The sequence below is a fragment of the Gordionus sp. m RMFG-2023 genome, chromosome 1 (assembly GCF_954871325.1).
Source record: "Gordionus sp. m RMFG-2023 chromosome 1, tfGorSpeb1-WG-v2, whole genome shotgun sequence".
Lineage (NCBI taxonomy): Eukaryota > Metazoa > Nematomorpha > Gordioida > Chordodea > Parachordodidae > Gordionus > Gordionus sp. m RMFG-2023.
This window is the reverse complement of record NC_088775.1, coordinates 31,541,525-31,563,734: the sequence shown is the minus strand read 5'-3', so window position 1 is coordinate 31,563,734 and position 22,210 is coordinate 31,541,525. Positions and strand designations below refer to the sequence as shown.

The following is a 22,210-nucleotide window of genomic DNA, read 5'->3' as shown; positions in this document are numbered from 1 at the left end:
TCATAGGAAAATATTTTCTTAAAATCTTTTACCCATACCATCTTGAGACAATATTGTAAACTTGAATTTTTAAGATAACCTATGCCCCTTTTAACTACACATAAATAATATACTATAATATGTTTAACAAAATTTGTATTTAACCCTTTATTATTTTTTTGATTATACAGGTTTTACATTTAGCCTGTAAATTGTCTTTTTTAACTTATATTTAAAAACCATATAAAATTTTAAGATTATATGATTCAGAGGAACTTATTTCTATAATTATTTCACTACCATGAGTGTTAATTATCCTAGAATTAAAAATATTACATAAAATTGGTAATGATATTCTATCGAGTTACATTTATATATAAAATATAATCTACATATTTCGGTGTTGTTATTTTTTATCTTTCTACCTTAATATGATTTGTAAATTTTCCAAATAATTTTGGCTGTCAATATATTAAAATATGATGGAAAAAAATAATGAAATTAATTCAAGATTCCCGAAGAAAATTAAATATATTCTGTGATATGTAAAATTTTAATCATGAATATTAAAAAGAATCTGTATCTGTATCTTTCAAGAATATGAAAATGATACAAGATTCTTTTTAGAATAAAGAATCTTAGATACAGATACTAGTATCTTATTAGAAATGTCAAAAAGATGTCTTTTAGTTAAATAATCCAAAATTGTTGATTTAGGAAATGACGTTTGATATATTTAAAAAAAAAGAAATGGATGAAAACTTAAAGTGTCCGGCAATTACCTTGTTTGCATATCCTTGGAAATATCTACATATATGATCAGTATCAATTAAATTTTTGTTCAAAATCTTTGAAATTTTATTTTATAATTGCTAAAGGTTCAAAGTTGTTCACAATATCAATTTTAATGTGTGGAATAAAATAAATTTTTAAACAAAAAAATCGAGCACACTTTTAGTTATTAAGAGGTTATTTTGCATTAAATTTTTCCAGTGTCCGAAACTGAATTTTTTTAGTAATTAAATCTTTAATATAAACCTATCCTCGTTATAAATTTCCTATCACGTGATTTCGTTTATATACATTAAAAAATATACAGGTCTTATTTTATTTATACATTTTGGTGTTGCTTAGCAAGTTACTAACGTCATATATCATTACCCATAAGGACACTGTTACTAAAAAAAGTTATTAATATTAAGTGTATTTATATACAAACAAGAATTACTTGATGTTTTTAAGGGATAATCAAATTCATAGTTTTACTTTACGTTGGTATATAATGCTTATTTAATGCGTATAAAGCAACTAGAACTAAAAGTCGATTGAGTTCTGCAACGATTTTCGAGTTCAATCCGGCCAAATCTGATCCGTCGGATAGATATTTTTTCGGAGTAGGTTGGACATTTATTTAAAAATTTTTATTCAGGACAGATTTGGATTTTTAAAAAAAATTATGGACTAGAGCCTCGGGGAAATTTTAAATTATCATATTTACCTAATGCTTTTATAATATTATTTTCAAGAAAATGGCTAATAAAAAATTATTTTCTCATTTATAATTTTCCTTGAAAAATTGTATTTTCCTTAATTCAGATTCCTAAAATAAGTGTTCGGAGGCTTGGACTTTTGTGAAGGACTTAGAATACCTAGTATATAAATTTTAAAGGACATGACAACATTTTAAATGAATAATTTAGACTTATCTTCATATGGCAACATATCAAATATTTAATAATTTCTCAGCAATAAATTTTTCTTATAAATCTTAATTTCGTTTTAAATGGATACAATTTAACAAAAAATAAAATTAACAAATAAAAGACTTGGGTACACAGGAGAAAAAAATGACATAAGGTTTAACCTTAAATATGGAAAAAAAATATATTCTAATAAAGATCTGGTAAAAAAAATTAATTAACATAAATAATATTTATACAACTCCATAATTATTTTATATGAAAAGAGTTTGAATATATATATTATTAAAGTTTTTTTTCTATGAATATACAAGCTAATAACATTTTTTCGCTTAAGAATTAAAATGCCCTACCTGAGTATCAAGGCGTTCACGTTGATATAGTAAAAGTAAATTTAATTAAAAAATAGCAATGTTTTTGATAAAAAATTAACGTATGTTCCTATCTAAATTTAACACAAATTTGAATGTAGGACAGGGCACTCAAACAAGAGAATTTTTTAAGGGTTCGTAAATTAAAATGTAGGTTAAGATTATATGAATGGAGTCCATCAGACCCCCTAAAATTGTTCATATCTCGTCCATATTTCTTTAATCATATAAATTGGTAATAAAATAGTTTTAAAATCGCTGGGGTATTCTGGTACCCCACTTTACATCTCGTTGGTTGCAATCGTATAAATTATAACATTCTGTAATCCTGTCTACAATATCAGTGATAATCGTATTTTGCAAAAAAAGAATATCACGATTCCACTCACTATATGACAGAAACATTCTTTAATTTTTCTTAAAAAAGAAGAATTATATAATTTAAAGATAGTAATTCTGAAAAATAACAAAAAAATGGCGGACGTAACAATTATGTGCAATTTTAAATATTAATTGAAAGGGTGCTATTTTGGTGTTGTAAAAAATAGCAACATTATAGTTTTTTCGCGTCGAATTTGGAAAAAAAATAGTATCAAATATTTAATCGTGGTGAAATAGCACATATCTCAAAAAAAATTAATATTTACATAATACATTATCTATAACATGGTTAAAATTTTTTTTAAAAAAAGGAGTTTAACAAGTTTTCTTCACGTTTGTTTGATATAAGAAGTCGATTTGTTTAAAAAAAAAATTATACTATACAATATATTGTGACAAAAAAACAAACAATATTCAATATCTATTTTTTAAATTATTAATTCAAAGCTATTAATCAATAATAAGCGTATTTCGTGTTATACAAACCCATCTTAGCGGATAAAATGGCGTTTATTTATATTGCAAGAAAGATTTTGTCATTGTTTCGATAAAAAAAATATATATTGTTTTTTTGTAAAATTTTTTTTTAGTAAATCATAATGTTCATCAAAAATTGGAGAAGTTTTTAAAACTAACCGGAAATATATTACTAGGAATATGGGGTCATGTTTTTTTATTTAGGAGAACGGGGTTGGTTGAACTTTTGAATTTTTTCCTTAATACTAATACTAAGTTATATGGAAAAATTGTTTATCATTTTTATATTTAATTTATTTTAGTATTTTCTTCAAAAACATCTAATTGTTTGATGAAAGGAATAGAGTTGTAGTTGATTCCGCTTATGGATTTTTGATCGTTTTTAAAAAAAATTAAAATCCTATTCTTTTATAGTGATAGAAGTTAATCCCAATTATTTAATTGTAATAGAAGCCATTTTAAACAATAATTTTATCTGTGGAATATAATATATCATATCATTATCATATAGGTCGATGTAATGATACTGAATATCAGGTTCATTTCATAGTCGTATTTTTTGATCGGCAATCTGCCAAAAAACAGCTTGGGTAACGGGTGAATAGGTTTGATTGGCAGCGTCTAGGTAAAACAATGGATCGTCTCCCGTCAGGGTTGGATCGAATCCTTCCTTGCAAAGTTGGGTCTTTTTAGGTTTAAATGTGCCTTTTTTATTTTTTATTTTAAAAAATAATATTGATTTGAAATAAAATAAAGCTTATGAATAAAAATAGTTATATAGATATCTAATTCTAATTGGTTGGATCAATAAAATGTATCTGCCTGTATATAACCACAATAGTCTAACTGATATTATCATCGTTTATAAATTATGAGGAGGGGAAGAGGAGCCTATTCAATTGAAATCACGCTTATAAAAATATTTATAATTTGAATGGATAACAATGTTTGCCAAAAATATTCGGCCATTTTAGATTTCGAGTCTGACATTTTTTTTCCTACATCATTTTCACAAAAAACATGTAAAAGGGTAATAGAAATGTAGGAATATTCTTTAGCAAGTTGATCAGCCAGCCTTGGCCATTCTGCTGTTATTGAGATAAAAATAATTAAATGTTAACAAACTTGTCATGTCGATCTCCCGTGATAGTCTAATGAAGACAGGCTTAGCATAAGGGGGAAGCCGGTTACTGAGCTCGGTAAAAAGACGTTTAAGCTCAGGTGGCGTAATGGAGCGAGTAGGATCAATAACGGTGGCCATGCCGGCTTTGCCTTCCATTCCTGTCAAAAAATTAAGCTTAAATTTATGTATGGAAAACGTTTTCTAAGTCTGTCTAAAGAAAAGGGATATTTTTTTGTTCGACACATTTGCATAGCAACCTATAAACAATTTTTAATCAATGTAATTGTTTAAGATTAAGAGTGTCTATAATCGTATTGTAAGCATATTAGTTAAATTTGAAAAATGTTACGTTTGGCATAAATGGTACCATGACATTTTTTTAAAAAAATATTAGTCGAACATCGCTATGATATTCGTAAATTCTTTTTTTAATAACTAAAGTTGTAACACTACAATTATATTTTATTTTTTTTTGAATATTAAGCCTATGTAAACATAATTATAAGTGTCTTTAATAATAACTGAGCTGCCATGAAATTTTAATGTTTCGTTGTAGTACAGAAGAATATCTCTAATATATTCTTCTTGCATCTTATATAGAAATAATTTGGATTCTTAAAAGAAATAAAATGGATGTAATATATTCCAAATAAATTATTCATAAATTTCATTTCAAAAATAAATAATTTCAAAATGAATACTAACCTAGAACAGGCACTCCATAAACCACGACTTCCTTATCACCCAACACTTTGGCCGTGGCGTGTTCCACTTCCATAGTGGAAACATTTTCGCCTTTCCAACGGAAGGTATCCCCAGTTCGGTCCATAAAATAAAAGTAACCCAGCTCGTCTTGAATTAAAATATCACCTTTTTGAGAAAAAGGAGATAGTTTTTTGTTGAAAAATTATTAATATTTCTATTTATGTAGTAGGACCAGAGTTGGGTAGTACCGTAAATACTTGTATCTTAGATACAATATCCTTTTGTATCTTGTACTCAGTATCTTTTTGACATTTTTAATAAGATACTAGTATCTGTATCTAAGATCCTTAATTCTGAAAATAATCTTGTATCTTTTTAATTTTTGACAAAAGATAAAGATACAGATTCTTTATAATATTCATTTAAAATTTTACATATCACAGTATATATCTTATTTTCTTCGAGAATCTTATAGTAATTTCCTTATTTTTTTTCACCATATTTTAAATATAATGAAAATCAAAATTAGCTGGAAAATTTACATCTCATATTAAGGTAGATATGGTGTTGTTAAACGGTTCATTTTGAGCCGATTTTTTAAAACGGCTAACTCAATATTTTAGCCAGAAAAATATTGCCTAAGTCTCGAGATTTCATTAATGTATGCCTAGACCTTTGTTCCTTCTATGAGCAAAATCTTCAGGCTTGCGTAAGATCTTTCGGTGTGAAATATTGAGTTAGCTGTTTTTAAAAATCGGCTCAAAAGGAACCGTTTAATAATAGGTAGATAGATAAAAAATAACAGCACCAAAACGAAATAAGTAAAGATTATATTTTATATATAAATGTAATTCGATAAAATATCATTACCAATTTTATGTAATATTTTTTTAATTTGTAGGATGATTAACACTCATGGTAGTGAAATTTAAATTATGGAAATAAGTTCCCGTAAATTAAATCAAAATCTTAAAATTTTATATAGAAATTTTTTAAAAATAAAAGTTAAAAATGACAATGTAGAGGCTAGATGTAAAACCTGTATAAACAAAAAAAAGGATAAATGGTAAACAAAAATTTTGTTAAACATATTAAAGTATATTATTTATGTGTGGTTTAAAGGGGCATACGTTATCTTAAATATTCAAGTTTACAATATTGCTACCTTATTAAAAGCTGCCTAAGGTCGTATGAGAAATTGATTTTAAGAAAAATTTTAATATGATTTGAATATAATAAGGCTTTTTTGACATCAATATCACATCCATATTTTAGAACTTATGAAATGAGTCAGATGATAAAAACAAATACTTACAAAATATATTAATAAAAGAAGCCATAAATGTAGTACCAGAGTATATAACCAAGCTCAAACTATAACACCGATACATTTAACGATTATTTTTCTTTTGGTGAAACAAATGTTGCTGAGTTCAATAATATAAAGAACATTGAACGGGAGGCTTTAAATTATATTAAAGAAAGTCGAAATACATTATAAATGCTGAATTATTATCCTTTCATTAAGGAAATTTTTTATTAATATAATACTGCAATACCTTTATCAGCTCCAATTGAAAGATAATTTAGTTTTGGCACAATGTTAAGTAGGCCAAAACGGCAAAGGTCTAATGATAAATTATTTGAAAAATTAGATTATCTTATAAAATAATGAATCTATTTTAAATACTCTTGCAAATTAATATTTCAACTCCCATTAAAAATACTAGTCTCCCTTCCCTATCTATTCTAAGAATGGGCTACTAATTACTAATTAAAATGCCTGATTATTATAATTAACTCATCATTAAATATTTTATTAATTATTGTAAATATTCATTCTTATTATATGCGTATGTTATGTTCTTCATATAAACTATTCTAATTTAATTGATAATGATAATTTAAAAGTATCTTGTATTTAAGATACTCTAATTAGGCAAAAGATACAAGTATCTTTTATCTTGTATCTTTTTGATATTTTGAAAAAGATACTAGTATCTGTATCTAAGATTCATTTTTTCACAAAGAATCTGTATCTAGATTCTTTTTTCGGAGGACCTGCCCAACTCTGAGTAGGACTATTATTGGAATAAAACATATAATTCGAATATTAGATAAATCATTTGATGGAATATTCATATTATTTGGAATAATTATTTTTTATCAAAATTTAATCATTTCTATTGATAAACTATAAATCTGGCAGGTTATGCCATAAGTTCAACTGCTTGTGACAGGCTTTTCTTAGTTGGAACTAATTTGTTGTCAAAAAATAGCACGTCTTATAAAGAAGAAACAGTAAGTAAAACTTTCTATCTTAAAATTCCTTTGGAATTATAAATTAAATTTATATACATTTCGTTAATAACTTGATGTCCATACTTTATCATCAGATTATAAACATTTTTTATATTTAAAATGATATGCAGAATAAAAAAATTTATTTTCAAATCTAATACAATTATTAAATAGCGGTTCATTGGGCATCGAATAATTACCACTTTTAAGTCCTTGGTTTCTCCAAAATTCATGAGGGCCGACCAAAAAACAGGTTCGATTTAGGATTTAAATTAAATGATGACTGCCATGTGGTCCTTCATTATATTTCGTTGTCAATTGATTAATTTTTTTTCTCTTTATATCCTATTCATTACCATAGTTATTAGCCCTAAAGACATTATTCCGACTTTCTTTCTTTAATTATACATCTCTCTCCTTTAACGTGGTTCTAACTTTCTCATCTTTCCTCCAATTTCATCTAAATAAGAATTACCGGTAAGGAAGGCGGCGTCACCAGTTCTAAATACATTTTTAACTATCTTCTTTTGAGTGGCGGCCCTGTCAGAATAACCCTGGAAAGTTGTAACGGGGTCACTCTTGATTATCTTGCCAACCAGTTCCCCAGGTTGACCTTTTTTCGTAAATAAAATATATATGCATTAATAAGAGAATCAACCCTCGCAATTAGCCAGGTCGATTCCAGTAAACTATTAGGAGGAATGAGTTCCTGTAACGCCGTTAGGGGACCCATAAGATCTCGAACACTTTAAAATTTTAAAGAAGTATCTACAAGAATTGTCAAGTATATCATTAGCAAAACGCTTAAATATTAATTTAAAAATCTTGGAGCAATCAGAATTCAAACCTAGTCCTAATATATACCAATCTTATCTTTATGCAGTTTTTAAACGTTACACTATAAAAAAATTTTTATAAGCATCGGTGTGTTTCCGATCGTTATCTTAATGTGAGTGACCATCAGTATTGGAGAGAGAGAAAAAATTAGCAACATATATAATCTAAATTTTAAAAATAAATTATTGCAAAAAAACTATAATTCAACTAACCTGGTTTGCACTTCACGCACAAACCGGAATGAGGGCTCCTGAGGGGCTCCCCGGTTTCCGAATCGACTTTGATGAGTGTGATAGGCAAGAAGCACGGAAAAAGCACGGAATTGAAACCAACCGCTCCGAACGTATTGTCTATGTTCACTGATGTGGTTATGTTTGATTATATCGAAGGAAAGAAGATAACAAAAAGTGTCAAAAGATATATTTGTATTAACTATAAAAAAAACTTTTATATTTTTATATTAAGGTCATTTTCTTTTAACTTACACTTAGTTCTTACTTTAAAATAATTAAGTTTTGTGAAAAAGTTTTAAAGGTTATTTTTTATTTTCTTACTTTAATGTTTAACCTTAAAATAATTTGTTCTTTTCTTGTAAATAATTTTATTTTTGTAAAAAATGTTTTTAAAATTTTATGCATAATGTAAACCAATTAAATCAAATGTATTATTCGATTTCATTATTATGTAGTATGTTTTGATTTTGAAATATAAAATGTTTTGATAATAAAGAATTAAAAAATAAAAGAATCAACGTTTTTAATAATCTTCTTCTTCAGTTGCCTTCCATAATTTTATAATTTGAGAAAGATTAATTTGTAAATAAATTTGAGATTAAAATAACGTGACCCAGTTGTGATGATTAATCAAGTAGGACGTTTTAATTAGAACCCTGCAAGGAAGCCAGAGTTCGATCTTTAAATCTTTATTCTTAATTCTAATCAGAATAGCAGCCCGGGCACATTTTTATTTTTTCTTAATTCTAGATTTTAACAAAAAGTGATGCTATTTTTAAAAATATGTTTAAAGAATGAACTTATTTCTATTATTTTTTTAATTTAAAAATCACTATTCGGAACAGATATTTAGAATTCTAAAAGGATAATAAAAAAAGCTAAGACACAGTCTTAGGAATCTTTAATTTTCATTTAACTTTATAAAAATGTGTTTTGTGGTTTTCATTTTAATTTTTTGGCTTGCTTGCGTTAACGATTTAAATACACTCCTATACTATCATTCTTACAAAACCAATTGTATTTGATGAGTGTGGCACAAATAGTGCTGTAAACATGAACGCGTTCACGTTCGTTCAAAATTTTATGATAAATTTTTTTTTAAATTTAGTCTTATATTTTTTAACACAATATATTATATCGTATAAAAAGATATTTTTATTTAGAAAAAATTTTTCTTATTTTCAAAATTTTTATCTGATTGGCAGTTAATACGGCATTAGCTATACTAAAAACGCGCTCTAAAGGGGCAGAGAGGGGACTGCGGTACTAAACAACTCTTTTAACGAGAGGAATTTATTAAACATGAATCTGATATGCTACAAAGAATTGTTTGGCTAAACAAGTTATTATTTTCCCTAGCATGATGTTAAAATTTTTTAGATTTTTTTTGATATGGGTTGGCATTTTTATTTGGTTGTAAAGGGTTATCATATTTAAAAAGGCAGGTTTTTTTTAACTATATGAAATAGCCCTAGTTCTTCTATTATAAAATTTAAAATTACATCATCTACTTGTGACTGCATCACATTTGATGTATTTTTTCATAATAAAAAAAATTGTTGTTAAAATTTATCAGCTTTTAATTTTTTATTATTATTATCACTAAAATTTGTTAAATATTCATTAATTTCTTGCAGCATACCAAAGTAAGAGCTCTGTAAAAATAAAGGAAGTTTTTGATAAATTATGCTACAGATGATAATATTTCATTAAATTGGTAATAGTAAAGTAGTGACATAAAATAATTTACCTAAAATTAAAATTTATTAAATAACAAACATTTTGCAAATGTATATTTGATTGAATTTTAATACTTATTTTATAATATTTGCAGATTCATTTAATTCAATAATCACTATTTTCTTTTAAATATTTTTATAAAAATATTAAATTTATCATTTATAGCATTTTAATATTGTAAATAAAAATATAAAATCCTAGGTACAGTAGATTCAAAGAAATCTATTTTATAAAACTTTTATATATCATATAAAAGTTAATTATTTCTACAATATATAAATTTATACTTCAAATTGTGTTCAACAATTAAAATATAAAATCCTTGCTTAAAATAATAGTAATTAGATTATAATTTCAAAAATTGACATTAAAAATAAATACTAAATGATATCAAGTATGTATAAAATATCAAAAATTTAATGATTTTTACTTAGAACAATCTAAAATAAATTATTAATTGGCTGCTTAGTTAAATTATATAAAATAATTAATATTACAATCAAATAACGTTTTAAATTGGAAAGATTTTGAAACTGATATTATACTTTTTTGCACATTTTATATTTGGTAAGTATTGAATTAGTTCCTTCAATATAGGATGTTACTGTAAAATATTTATCATATTTGGGCCATTGTGTTATATCATCTGATTTTAAATTTTAGAATCAGATGATGAAATAATAATATCCATGCTTATGATAATCTATAAAATTAAAATATAAACAATAATATTAAAATTAATAAACTATAATGTTGATTAAAATATATAAGACTTTTTCTTAAAAAATTAGAATTAATATTAAATTTTTCAAATAAATAAAAATAAAAAGTGTTTTTAAAATTGAATGAACGTTAAATTCAAAACGCGTTCGTCAAAAAAATGAAGGTGTTCACTTTCAAAGTTCGTCAAAAATAAAAGGAACGCCGATCATTTTTTTTTTAAAAAAGAACGCGTTCGTTTACATCATTAGGCACAAATAATTATAATGTATTTAATAGTTGGAGTATGTTTAACACGCTGTTTTTGTAAAAAATAAATATTACTTTTAAAATGTTTAATTTTTATCACATTACGTATTTTATAATTCAAAAAGACCCAAATTTTAAAACATACTTTTCATATTTTCTTGATTCAGAAATTATAACGGTTCATTTCAGTTTCGCAGTTTGGTTAGAAACCCTGCTTGGGGCCAATTGTGCATGAAGCGGAGGAAATTTTAAGTGTTATAATACAACTTAAAAAACAAGGATGTATGTTATTTTAAAGTGAAAAAAAATTTTCTCAAAAGATGTGTTTAGATTATTTTTTTTAAAAGAATAAAATCAAATTTAATCATCTAGAAAATGAAACTTAACTTTAACAATACTACCTTGAATAATTGAATCAATAAAGAGGAAGGTGAGAGCAACTGCATGACCTTCTTCCAACAAGGCAGCAAAGGAATAAATAATAAACTAATTAAAATGATAAAATAAATGAATGCTTATATTAACCCATGTTCGCGTTACTCTCGGTAGCTCCGTAGAATTCACCCACCTCACGTATATCGAATCGTTCTACAAATTCGTGCCAAATTTGACGTCGCAGCCCATTCCCGTATATGAGGCGAACTTTGTGATCTTTGTCGCAGTCAGACGGTGGGCGGGCAAGAAGATAACGGCATGTCTCGCCTATGTATTGAGCCACCTATTCAAATTCAATATAAATTGGGGTATAATTAAATAGTTTATTTTTACATTTCTCAAAATGACTTTTCATTGAGTGTTGTTACATATATGCGAATTGCACGAATCTATCTAAAAATAAATGCTCATTCTTGATTGGTGAGCACAAATTTTAAAATTCAATAATCATTTTATGTTTATGATATCAATACGCTGGTTTCATTAAAAAAATTTAAGTTGTGTGGTCATTAACTTTATAATATAAAATTTAATATACACTTAATTTTATCATATTTATAAAAATATATAACTTATTTATCAACCTATCTTCTTAATTTTACTAATGATAATAAATATATTATTATTTATTAAGAGAATCTCTACTACTGATTATTGATGATCTGAAAATTCTTATGCACAAGTAAATATTTGTTGATAATAAAGAAAGTACATTGATTGATAGGAATTTTATAAATTGATATTCATTTAATTAAATCAAGCTATATTTTTTATTCCTTTACATTAACCAGGACCTGCAGAGGTACCATTAGCATGGCCCTGCTGATTTGGGAAAAAATTTAGGGGCCCAGGTCCAGGTTTTATATTTTCAGGCCCGACCTGGAATTTTATTTTAGAAAATTTCTGCCCCAATTTTCTTTAAAATTTTCGGCCTGGATGTAAACGACCTTGGTTTTTTTAAAAATATATATCTATTCGTCACTTAGCAAATCGTTTTCAGCGAATATGAAATCCATATATAACAACTTTTCAAATTATCTTATCTCCCCATTTGTCGTAAAAGAAGCGAGTTTGAAATCACACTTTCTAAATTCCTTACAAGTATCAGTAATTTTGTGCTCTCACACTGGCAAAAATAGGTAATTGCCTCAGTGGGACAGAGAAAAAAAAAGATAAAATGATACTTATCCAAAATAAATTTTTCCCTAAAAAATATCTTCTATTTTGAATATTGAGTGCATTTTTGTTGATTCTAATTTGATTGAATATTATCTAAAATAATGATTAGTTGATTAATATTTTGTTATAAATATTTTCCAAGGTTAGAAAAAATGGAAATAGGAAATAAGATAAGTGAATGAATGTATTATATTGTTCTATGATACACAATTTTTAAATATATTTCTTTTATCTTAAATTTTTAATAGGTAATAATGGTGATTTAAAATACTCGACTGTAAAATATTTGGCCCGGGTCGGGTATTTTTTAAAAAATAATTACGGCTTGGCCCGAGTATAGAAAAAAATGACCCGGCCCGTGTACCCGGGCTTGGCTTAGGCGTGGGCCTGCAGGTTTCTTGTATTTCTACTAGCTGGATACAATGAAAAATATTCTACAAAAATTTTTTAATAAATCGCACTAGGAATGTATTTATATCACTTTTTGGTAGGCCAGAAGATTTCGATATTTAATTGATATGGACCGGTTAGCGATCCTATAATAAAAATTTTAATTTTCTTTTTTAATATATCCATCTACCTTTAGTGAACATACCATCATGATTATATTACAACCATAACATAGTTCGTTTATAATAATGCTGTCATATTTTAAATAACCTATCATTTTATATTTATTCAATTATAATCAATGTAAAGGTTAAAAATATTGATTGTTTATGTAGTAAAATCCTAATTATTTTTTTGCTCCAAAGTTTTTCTATGTGTAGAAAATAGAGAAGCCCTATTTATGATCAATGCAAACTGTTAGAATTAGTTTTTAAAATTATTTATTTAGTTTTAAAATCATAAACATTCTTATAAAAAAAATTATATATTTTATTATTTTTTTATTGTAAATTTAAAAAATAATTTATCACTTCAATTATGTATAAGAATGTTCTTATTTATACGTAAATAAATTTTCTTAAATATTACCATATTAAAATCATTTTGGTCAAAATATAAATACATACAAAAATTGCGTGCAAAGATTGGTATGAGACAAAATGTAAAACCGGCGTTATTTTTGGCTTTGGGTAGTTTTAAGGATGTACCGATATATTTTTTTATAGGATCGAACTTTTTTTTGACTTTTTTGAAATATTGATTATCGGTCGATATTATTAAATTTGCCGACACGGTCGGTTAAAATGAGGCTTGAATTTGATTTTTTTTAAATCAAAGTTAGTTTCAATTCAAGATTCCAATAATGATTTAATAATTTATTTTGGATATCTAATCTCGAGTAAGTTATGACAATTCATAGTAATTCAGAAAAAAACGTCGTTTTTTAATTTCATTTTTAGTCATTGTTTTAAATGTAATAACAAATGTCAGAGTGAAGGTAAGATCATCTGCTTTTAAAATATCTGTAAAAACATATTTAAACTTTAATTTTTCACCATTTGAATTTAAATTTGCCCCGTGGAATTGCAAATGAACCAAGCTCTTTTACAAATCACCAAATGTAACAAGAAACGAGTTGATGATTGGTACGAAGACATAGTTTGATGAATCAGGTGAATATTTCGCGATTTTTAAATTCTGGGGTCTATTTATTGCAATTTGTTAGTATTGGAGAGGAATTCGTATACATAGATGAGAAATCATATCAATAATTTTTCTTGTATTTAATGAATTTGTGTAATTCCATAAACATGTAGTCAGTAAATAGATTAGAAGAGTGGGAAAGCCCATATTTGATTGAATTTAAAATTTTAAGTTAAGGATTGCAATTACAACATTATTAAACTGTTTACATCGGTTGGCATTTGCTCCATCTATATGAAAAAGAAAAAAAAGTATATTAAGTTTTTTATATATAGTGCAGCTGAATTCTTGATTATTCAGTTCCAATTTGAGATTTTTTAAATGGACAACCGCTAGGAATTAGTGTACCCGATCTTTGATGAGTAAGAGAAAATTATTGATTTACATGTAGAAGGAATTAATAATTTAGCCATAGTCGAAAAACTACACTTAAGCAGAGAAACGATCAGAGATATTAATAAGTTAATTGATCCCACTAAATCTGCTCGCATTGACCATAAGGAGTCAAAATGTGACAACATACAGGCATATACGTAGTTTACAATAAATTATCAGGGAAAATCGGGGATCAAATTTTGTTCATTTGATTCAAAAATTAGAAGAAAATACAAAAAAGACTTTACCTACCTCCACCAGCAACAAAATAATTCATTCTTTCGGTAAATTTTATGTGCTTTTAATTTTTATACCAAACTGTATATTTTTAGTTTAATGATAGGCCAAGAAAAAAATATTTCCATTAAGAGTTAACCAAAGAAACGATACTATTTCGCAAAGAAATATAAAGATTGGACCTTTATAGAATAATTAAAATTTGTTTTTGGCCACTGGTCTAAGTTTGCATTGGATTTTGAGAATATTTGTAATAATGTAGTACGCACAGCAAATAAAGCATTCCAATAAAAATGTTTTGGAAAATGAAGTATCCAAACACTGTACTGCCAGGCATTGTTCGAGAAAATGCCTAAAAGGTTTCAGTTCATTATTAGAGCTAAAAGGGGCATTCCAAATTTTGACCGATATGTGTTATATCCATGAATCAAAATCATAATTTTGTTTAAGCTATAACTCTTGACATATTCAACTTTTTTTAAAAACAAATTGTTTATATTCCCAATTATATGACAATAAATAAAATATTTAATCCTATCTTAATAAAGCGTTTAATATTGCATTACCTAAAGTAAAAACCTTAATATTAGATACAATTTTTAATTTAATGTGTTCATTTTTTATTTAATTTTACATATGATTTTAGCAAAATGCTATAAAAAATTTATTTGGATTTAAGGGAGGTTATAAATAGTGCATAGGATATTGAAATATTAACAAATATCAGATAATATAGATGAAAAATTACATGAAATATATGAGAAAGTAAAGGAAATTGCTAATATGTTTGGGATTGAAATTTTTAAACCTAGAATAGTTTCTAGGCAATCCAATCGCTCAAATATTAATGCATCTATGATTGAGGATTTTTTAAAAATAAACATTTTTATTTCAATTAAAGGAATGATTTATTAGTCATAATTTTATTTTTAAAAGCTTTTATTTGCCGGTTGAGTTTAAACTGTTGATTACACTTGAAACATGAAAAGATATTAAGAAAATCTCAGAGTTTTACGCTGATGATTTAGTAGGCTCATATAAGTTACTTTGTGATGTCGGATTTTGGTATAAAATTTTGCCAGAATAAGTATCCTTTCAACCATAAAATGCTCTGCTGGCCCATTCCATGTGTAATTGCACTTTTGATTCCCTGCCTAATATCAAAACATTATTAATTATTTTAGTAGCTTTACCAATTAGTAACTACACTAATGAAAGATCTTTTTTAACTAAGGTTAAAAATATATTTAAGAAATACCACCGGTGAAAAACGTTTAAATGGATAAGCCCTATTAAATATTTATAAGGAGATCATTCTAGATGAATTGGCAAAATATTAGAGAAAAGTAGACCTCTCTATATAAATTCAAATCAAAAATTTGCAATATGATTATATTTGTTTTAATATATAATATTTATAATCAAAATTTTTCGTAAAATGAATTCTTAGTTATAACAATTATAGAATTGTTGTATTAACTCTTAAAATTTATGCAATTAATACTATTTTTAATCAAAGTACAGTGTATTATTTATATTTTGATATTATCGTCATATTTTTTTAAATACCATTATTTTCATAAGAATTACTTATATTTTATGTAATGGTTAAATTACATTTTTTTTAAATAGAGTTTTTATACAATAAAATTTTTAATATTATAATCTGTATAAAATATCTACATTTTAAAACAAAAATAAATACATGATTAAATAAAAGAATGCTATTTATGCTAAAGTATTTTTATATAATAAATAAAATCTATAATGAAATAATGTCTAAAATTTTGTTATATAAATATTTAAAATAATTTTAGCATAGTCTAAGATATAAGCAATTGAGTGTTTCTAAAAAATGGAAGGTTTGGGGGGTCGATGCTCCCAAAAAATTTAACCCCCCTCCCCCCTATGAGAAAATCTTGGTTAAGCCACCTAGTAGCTCTGCATGTTTCAGATAAAAATAAATATCTAATTATATACTATCATTTGGATAAGTCGAACCTTAATCTGTTTTAATAAATACATATATAAATATATATACACATTAACTCTGACTGCATTTAGGCTACATAGTTTAGATAGAATTAAACAATTTAATGAAAATAACATTTTGAAATTTTCATTTGCCTCTCAAACGATAGGATTAGGTTCTTACAACCCACTAAAATTATTTATCTTTTTTGTTTTAAATATAAATATATTGCCGAATTCTATTTCTATTCAACTAATAAGCACATGAATATATTAGTTAACTTTTTAACCTTTATCTTATGCCTAAAGAAAGACACATAATCCAGCTTGATAATTTTTTTAAATTGATTTAATTTTGATGAATCCTTTAGGGTTACTTTTACAAAAACTATATACATATATTTATTCTTTATTATCACAAATTTTAGAACTTCAGCTAGATGTTTTCCTTTTGATTTAATATTGCAAATCCTATCGCTTTATATTTATAACACCTATCATATTTACATATATATATTCTTTCCATATATTTATTTTAAAATTTCATCTCTGTTTTATAAATGAATTTAATCTTGCAGAATCCTTTTATAAATTTACTTTTACAAAATCTACCATAAGTATTTACATAATTTATTTATTCTATTCACACATTTTTTTAAAAATGAACCAAATATTTTATATAAAAAATAAGATGAATAAGCTAGAAATTAACCTTAAAAAAAATCTTTATCAATTAAAACGTATAAATCATAAAATGAGCAGCATTTATGATTATATGCATGCAATTCGCATGTGCGCCACAAGACTCCTCATTCATCTTTGCATAAATATACGCATCCTTCCAATTACATTCTTTAATGTAAACAAAAAAGCTCTAAATTATCATGAACACTTTTTGGGTAAAGTAGAAAAAATATAGATTATATATATATAAATATTAAACCAACCGTGCAATTATATTTGATGCAGTCGTCCCAGAAAGAGGTTGCCGAAAACTTCTTCTTTATCACTACCGTGCTTCCCAATAACAAGCTTTGACCGACACCTATATAGATGTATTGTTTATAAAAAATGTTATAAAAAAATATATATAGGGATTTATTAACAAGAGAATTCTAGATCTCAATCCATTGTGCGTCGTATTCCATCTAAATATTCACCTGGAAAAAAAGGTACATAAAAACACGCTATTAAACCAAGATAAGAGAAATAAAATCGGGTTTCCATAATTGTGGGATTCAAATATTCATTTATGGGCTCATAAAAGATAAGATACCAAATCGGAGTAGGTCAAACCAAATTGGTACAATGTAGTATGTATGCTGAGTTGGTATAAAAGGATCAATTATATGTAATAAAACACAAAATATATTGGAAAAATAAAACAATGAGGAATTTAGAATGGGATTCCCAACTTGCCTAATTTTTTAAGCCATCAATTTTGATTAGAAACCAGCAGGTCTTCCCCCCCCCCCAAAGTCGAGCCCTGAGTGAGCCGTAAAATGATAAATTTTTAAAAAACCTGGGCCTGTATCGAAGATTATAAACCCAGAGGCAGATTTAAATTATATCAATTAATCGACGAGAACATAAAAAGAATCGTTTAACATTCATTGACTGCCTACAATTTTCAATTTCCCGTTAAATTTTTTTATGAAATAAAGTCAAAATTATTTTAAATAAGGAGACCAGCCCTGATTTGTTTTAAAAAAAGGAATAAACTCAAGTTTTATATTTTTGAGCCCGGTCAAGATCTTAAATATAATTTTTTTTTTATTCCGCCCTGACTTATAATTTTGACTTCAACAGGTCTCTGGTTTTTATATTAGTAAAAAAAAAATATCATATTGTATCCTTGGAGACATATAATTTGTTCAAAGACGTGCATCTTTTTTGGAAAAGTGTATTTTTTTAATTCTTACTTGATAATATTTTTTAATATTTAGGAAAAATATTTTATATTTTTTTAAAGGGGGGGGGGGGAGGATATTTTTGAGATGGCAAATTTCGTGCGAGTCAATAGAAACTCATTTTCAGTGGCCAATTTTCTGACAATAAATCATTCAGGTATTTAAATAAACATTCATCTTAGCATTACAAATAACAAGAATTATTCGTATTATTAGTAGGATATATAAGGAGATTTTCTTCAATTATTAATTATATTAAAGTGCGTTATATATAATATATAACATATTTTTTTAAAAAGAGGATTTTGTTTAAATTTTCTCAAATTGCCCAAATAAATAAAACTGTTCTGTTGGGAAATGACCCCAGTTACACACTCCAAACTTATTTTATTTTTAAAATGAACTAACTGATATTCTGAGTTTTTGAAATAAAGATTGAAAATATTAACCAACAATATAAATCCTAAATTTCATAAAACACCTATTATTACACCCGCGGAACATTTATCTATAGACTACCTCTAGTCAATATACTGCTAGTCAATAACAAAATCGGTAAAAATTTGCCCTAACATAGATTTGAAACTCAGGCAAATTGATGAACATATTTTTAAAAAAGAGCTTGATTTTGTTTAAATTTTTCCAAGCTGCCCAAATAAATAAAACCGTTCTGTTGAGAAATGACCCCAATAAAGATTGAAAAGATTAACAACCAATATAAATCCCGAAAACTCAATTTCATAAAACAAACCTATTATTCCACCCGCGGTATGGTACAACGGCAGAGGAGTGTAAATGACGTCTTCCTTCCGTATCTTCAGTGTGCGGCTCACTAAGTATGTCAGGTAAAAATACCTATTTTTTTGAATTAATATATAAATTAAGTTAATCGATATTATAATGCTTCCCATTCTCCTTGGTATGTTATTGCAGAGAAAGAAAGGATTATAATAAAAAGACGGGAAAATCGAATAAATGGTAAGATTTAGCTGCCCGTAATATTTATAGATCGCGAGATTCGAATTAGCGTAAAACTAAGTGCACTCCGAAAGTGTCTACTATTCTTAGAGGTGGATTCTACATGACCACTTTAAATTATATTTAAATTTGGTACATATAATCCATTGAGATAAATTATGCCTACTTGACATGGGAAACCATGGCGGCCTTGGGCATGCCAGTAGTGCCGGAAGTGTAGATGTAAAACAGGATTTCTGATATGAATTATTCATATAAAAAAAATATATAAAGAGTATAGATAATCGGGTATTATGTAAAAATAAAAATATGCCATATATATAAGTATTAGGCCCATTCAAAAACGAATTCGAATCGAATAGTGTTAGTTCTGAGAAAAGCCTTTCACAAGCAGTTGATGTTCCTTGTATAGATAGATAATCCCTTGCCATTTTCGAGAGTATGGGGATCCGATATGCATTTGCCTTCCACCACATTAACGGGTCAGTATCACTCTTTGCTCTTGGTTCACTAAGATAAAAATCTATTTCACACAGTTGAATATTATTTTGTTTAAAACAATGTCTAGCCTGTTTTGTTGAATTTTATCCTTATTTGTTTGACAGTTATAATTAAGGGCTCATAAAATAAAATCATATTTAAATGGGGGTAAATCAAATATCTATATATCTATTGTAAATCTCTTTAAATTTGTCCATTAACTTGGATATATCAATATCATAATCAACAGATATTGATTTAAAATATTCTACTTAAAGCCTGGGATCTAATATTGTGGTTATTATTGCATCATCGGCAGTTAAATTATAATAGCCCAACAATTTATCACATGCTACTTTGAAACTATTGTTAAAGGATTTATGGAAACAAGGTTTCTTATTTTTTAAGTTGTTAAGAATTAGAATATAATAGGGTATAACCAAATTATAAGTAGGATAATTTTCCCCACAAACCATATTTGTAGTCTCATACAAAGGCAATAGGATAGATTTAATTTTTACAAGATGGTCCCATTCCTCCTGTATGTTATGTTTATAAAGTATTATTTACCTATTTATAAATTTTAGTTTACCTCTGATATTTGTTTTTCTTGAAGAATTTTAATGTTAGTTATTACTTCATTAACTAATTTTGTTATAGCAGGCTTTAACAATAAGCCCCTTTCAATCATTTGATAGGTGCTATTCCACCTTATTTCACAATCCAATTTTGGTTTTAAAAAATTTAGGGGAGAATGTAGGGAACTACATATATTTTTTAATAAATTTAATTTTTGAGGGGAATTACGAATCATTCTAATAATGTTTCTTAGTTTTAGAATTGAAGGGTCTAACATTTTTTAAATTTCTTTGGAAATTAAATTAATTACATGGGCAAAGCATCGGATGTGCCCTATTTTTATTAAGGGATAAGATGTATCAATAAATGTTTTATTATTAGTTGCATTATCTAAAGTTATATAAAAAAATTTATTCTCTAAATTATAATTTTTAATTATTTTGACAAAGGTTAAATATATTTTCACCTGAATGTGTTTCATTTATTGGACTGACATCCAAAATTATATTATTTATTTTAAAATAATAATCAATAAAATGGGCTGTTAGCCATAAAAAAGGAACCTGTGTTGGGCTAGTCCAAATGTCAGATGAAAAATTAATCTGACTTTTATTTTTAGATATTGTTTTCTTTACCATTGTTCTTTTTCTGCAAATGTATTATACATGTGCAATTTAAGAGTATTGGAGCATATTGATTTTACAGAACAATCAAGATCACTTATAAAATTTTTAAAATCATTAGAATTAATAATTTTAAAAGGAATATTATGATTTATAAATAATTTTAATAAATTATCCTTAAAATTAATTTTTTTTGAAGAATTTGGTGTAGACTTTAAAAAAATGTCAATTTTATTATTTTTTTTTACTAAGGTGTGAATGAAACCTATTATAATGATTAATAAGAGGAGATGTTGTTTTGCCTTTACATTTTATAATACTCTTGCAATGATTGCAAGCAGCCTTTTCACTATCTTTAAAGATTTGATATTGATCCCATATGATTGCTCTCTTTTGTGAGGAAATTTTCTCATCTACAACATCAAGCATAATTTCATCAGAAGCATTCTCCTCTAACATAATTAGGCTAGCTAACAATAATTATTGTAGAAATGTAATATATTTTTATGTACCTCTGGTTTGTGTAATTTTTAATATAATTTATTATGAGATTCAAAAAATAAACTTTTCGTGAGATTCAAAAAATGTGGCAAATAAAAATTTTCACTTTAGAAATTTTTAAATTTGTGCTAGAATTTTTATAAACACAAACACATCACCTATCCGATTGGCAGGTCAACAATAGAAATGACAAATGTTAGATTTATTAAACAATTTATTAAATATTATAAATAATTCGTTTTATTCGAATCGAATAAATGATTATTCGTATTCAGATAAAACAAATAATTTATTATTCGTATTCGTAATTATTCGATTTATTTTTGAATAGGCCTTATAAGTATGATAAAAATTATATCTATTTTTGCCTAAATACGTTTTTAAACGATGTATCTGTATCTAGATCCATTTAAAAGTATCTTTTAATGACTCTGATTTTGTGTTATATCTAAAGATTTGTTACTATATACAAGTTAAATTATGGGCGAATGAACGAATATTAAAATAATATGATGGTGAAAGAACGAATAACT

The 22,210-nt window shown here is 26.1% G+C and overlaps 1 protein-coding gene and 1 long non-coding RNA gene across 4 annotated transcripts in view; one reads left to right on the top strand and one right to left on the bottom strand.

The window, feature by feature from the left end:
- Positions 1-2,523: 2,523 nt before the first annotated feature.
- LOC135930742 (long-chain fatty acid transport protein 4-like) overlaps positions 2,524-22,210 on the bottom strand; it is a 39,262-nt gene continuing 19,575 nt past the window's right edge. For 2 of the 3 annotated variants that reach the window (XM_065467541.1, XM_065467537.1), the window contains 9 exons: positions 19,661-19,730; positions 19,268-19,371; positions 17,554-17,651; positions 11,342-11,534; positions 8,087-8,233; positions 7,513-7,650; positions 4,737-4,901; positions 4,034-4,189; positions 2,528-3,613 (listed from right to left, as the gene is read on the bottom strand). In XM_065467541.1, the coding sequence (XP_065323613.1) occupies positions 3,453-3,613; positions 4,034-4,189; positions 4,737-4,901; positions 7,513-7,650; positions 8,087-8,233; positions 11,342-11,534; positions 17,554-17,651; positions 19,268-19,371; positions 19,661-19,730 (1,232 nt within the window). In that variant the 3' untranslated portion in view covers positions 2,528-3,452. Of the gene's footprint in view, positions 3,614-4,033; positions 4,190-4,736; positions 4,902-7,512; positions 7,651-8,086; positions 8,234-11,341; positions 11,535-17,553; positions 17,652-19,267; positions 19,372-19,660; positions 19,731-22,210 lie in introns of all 3 variants that reach the window. The other variant, XM_065467543.1, reaches the window with a different exon arrangement.
- LOC135930759 (uncharacterized) lies at positions 11,356-19,183 on the top strand. Its single transcript, XR_010572888.1, has 3 exons — positions 11,356-11,559; positions 11,886-11,933; positions 19,164-19,183. It is a non-coding gene; the product is annotated as an uncharacterized LOC135930759 (long non-coding RNA).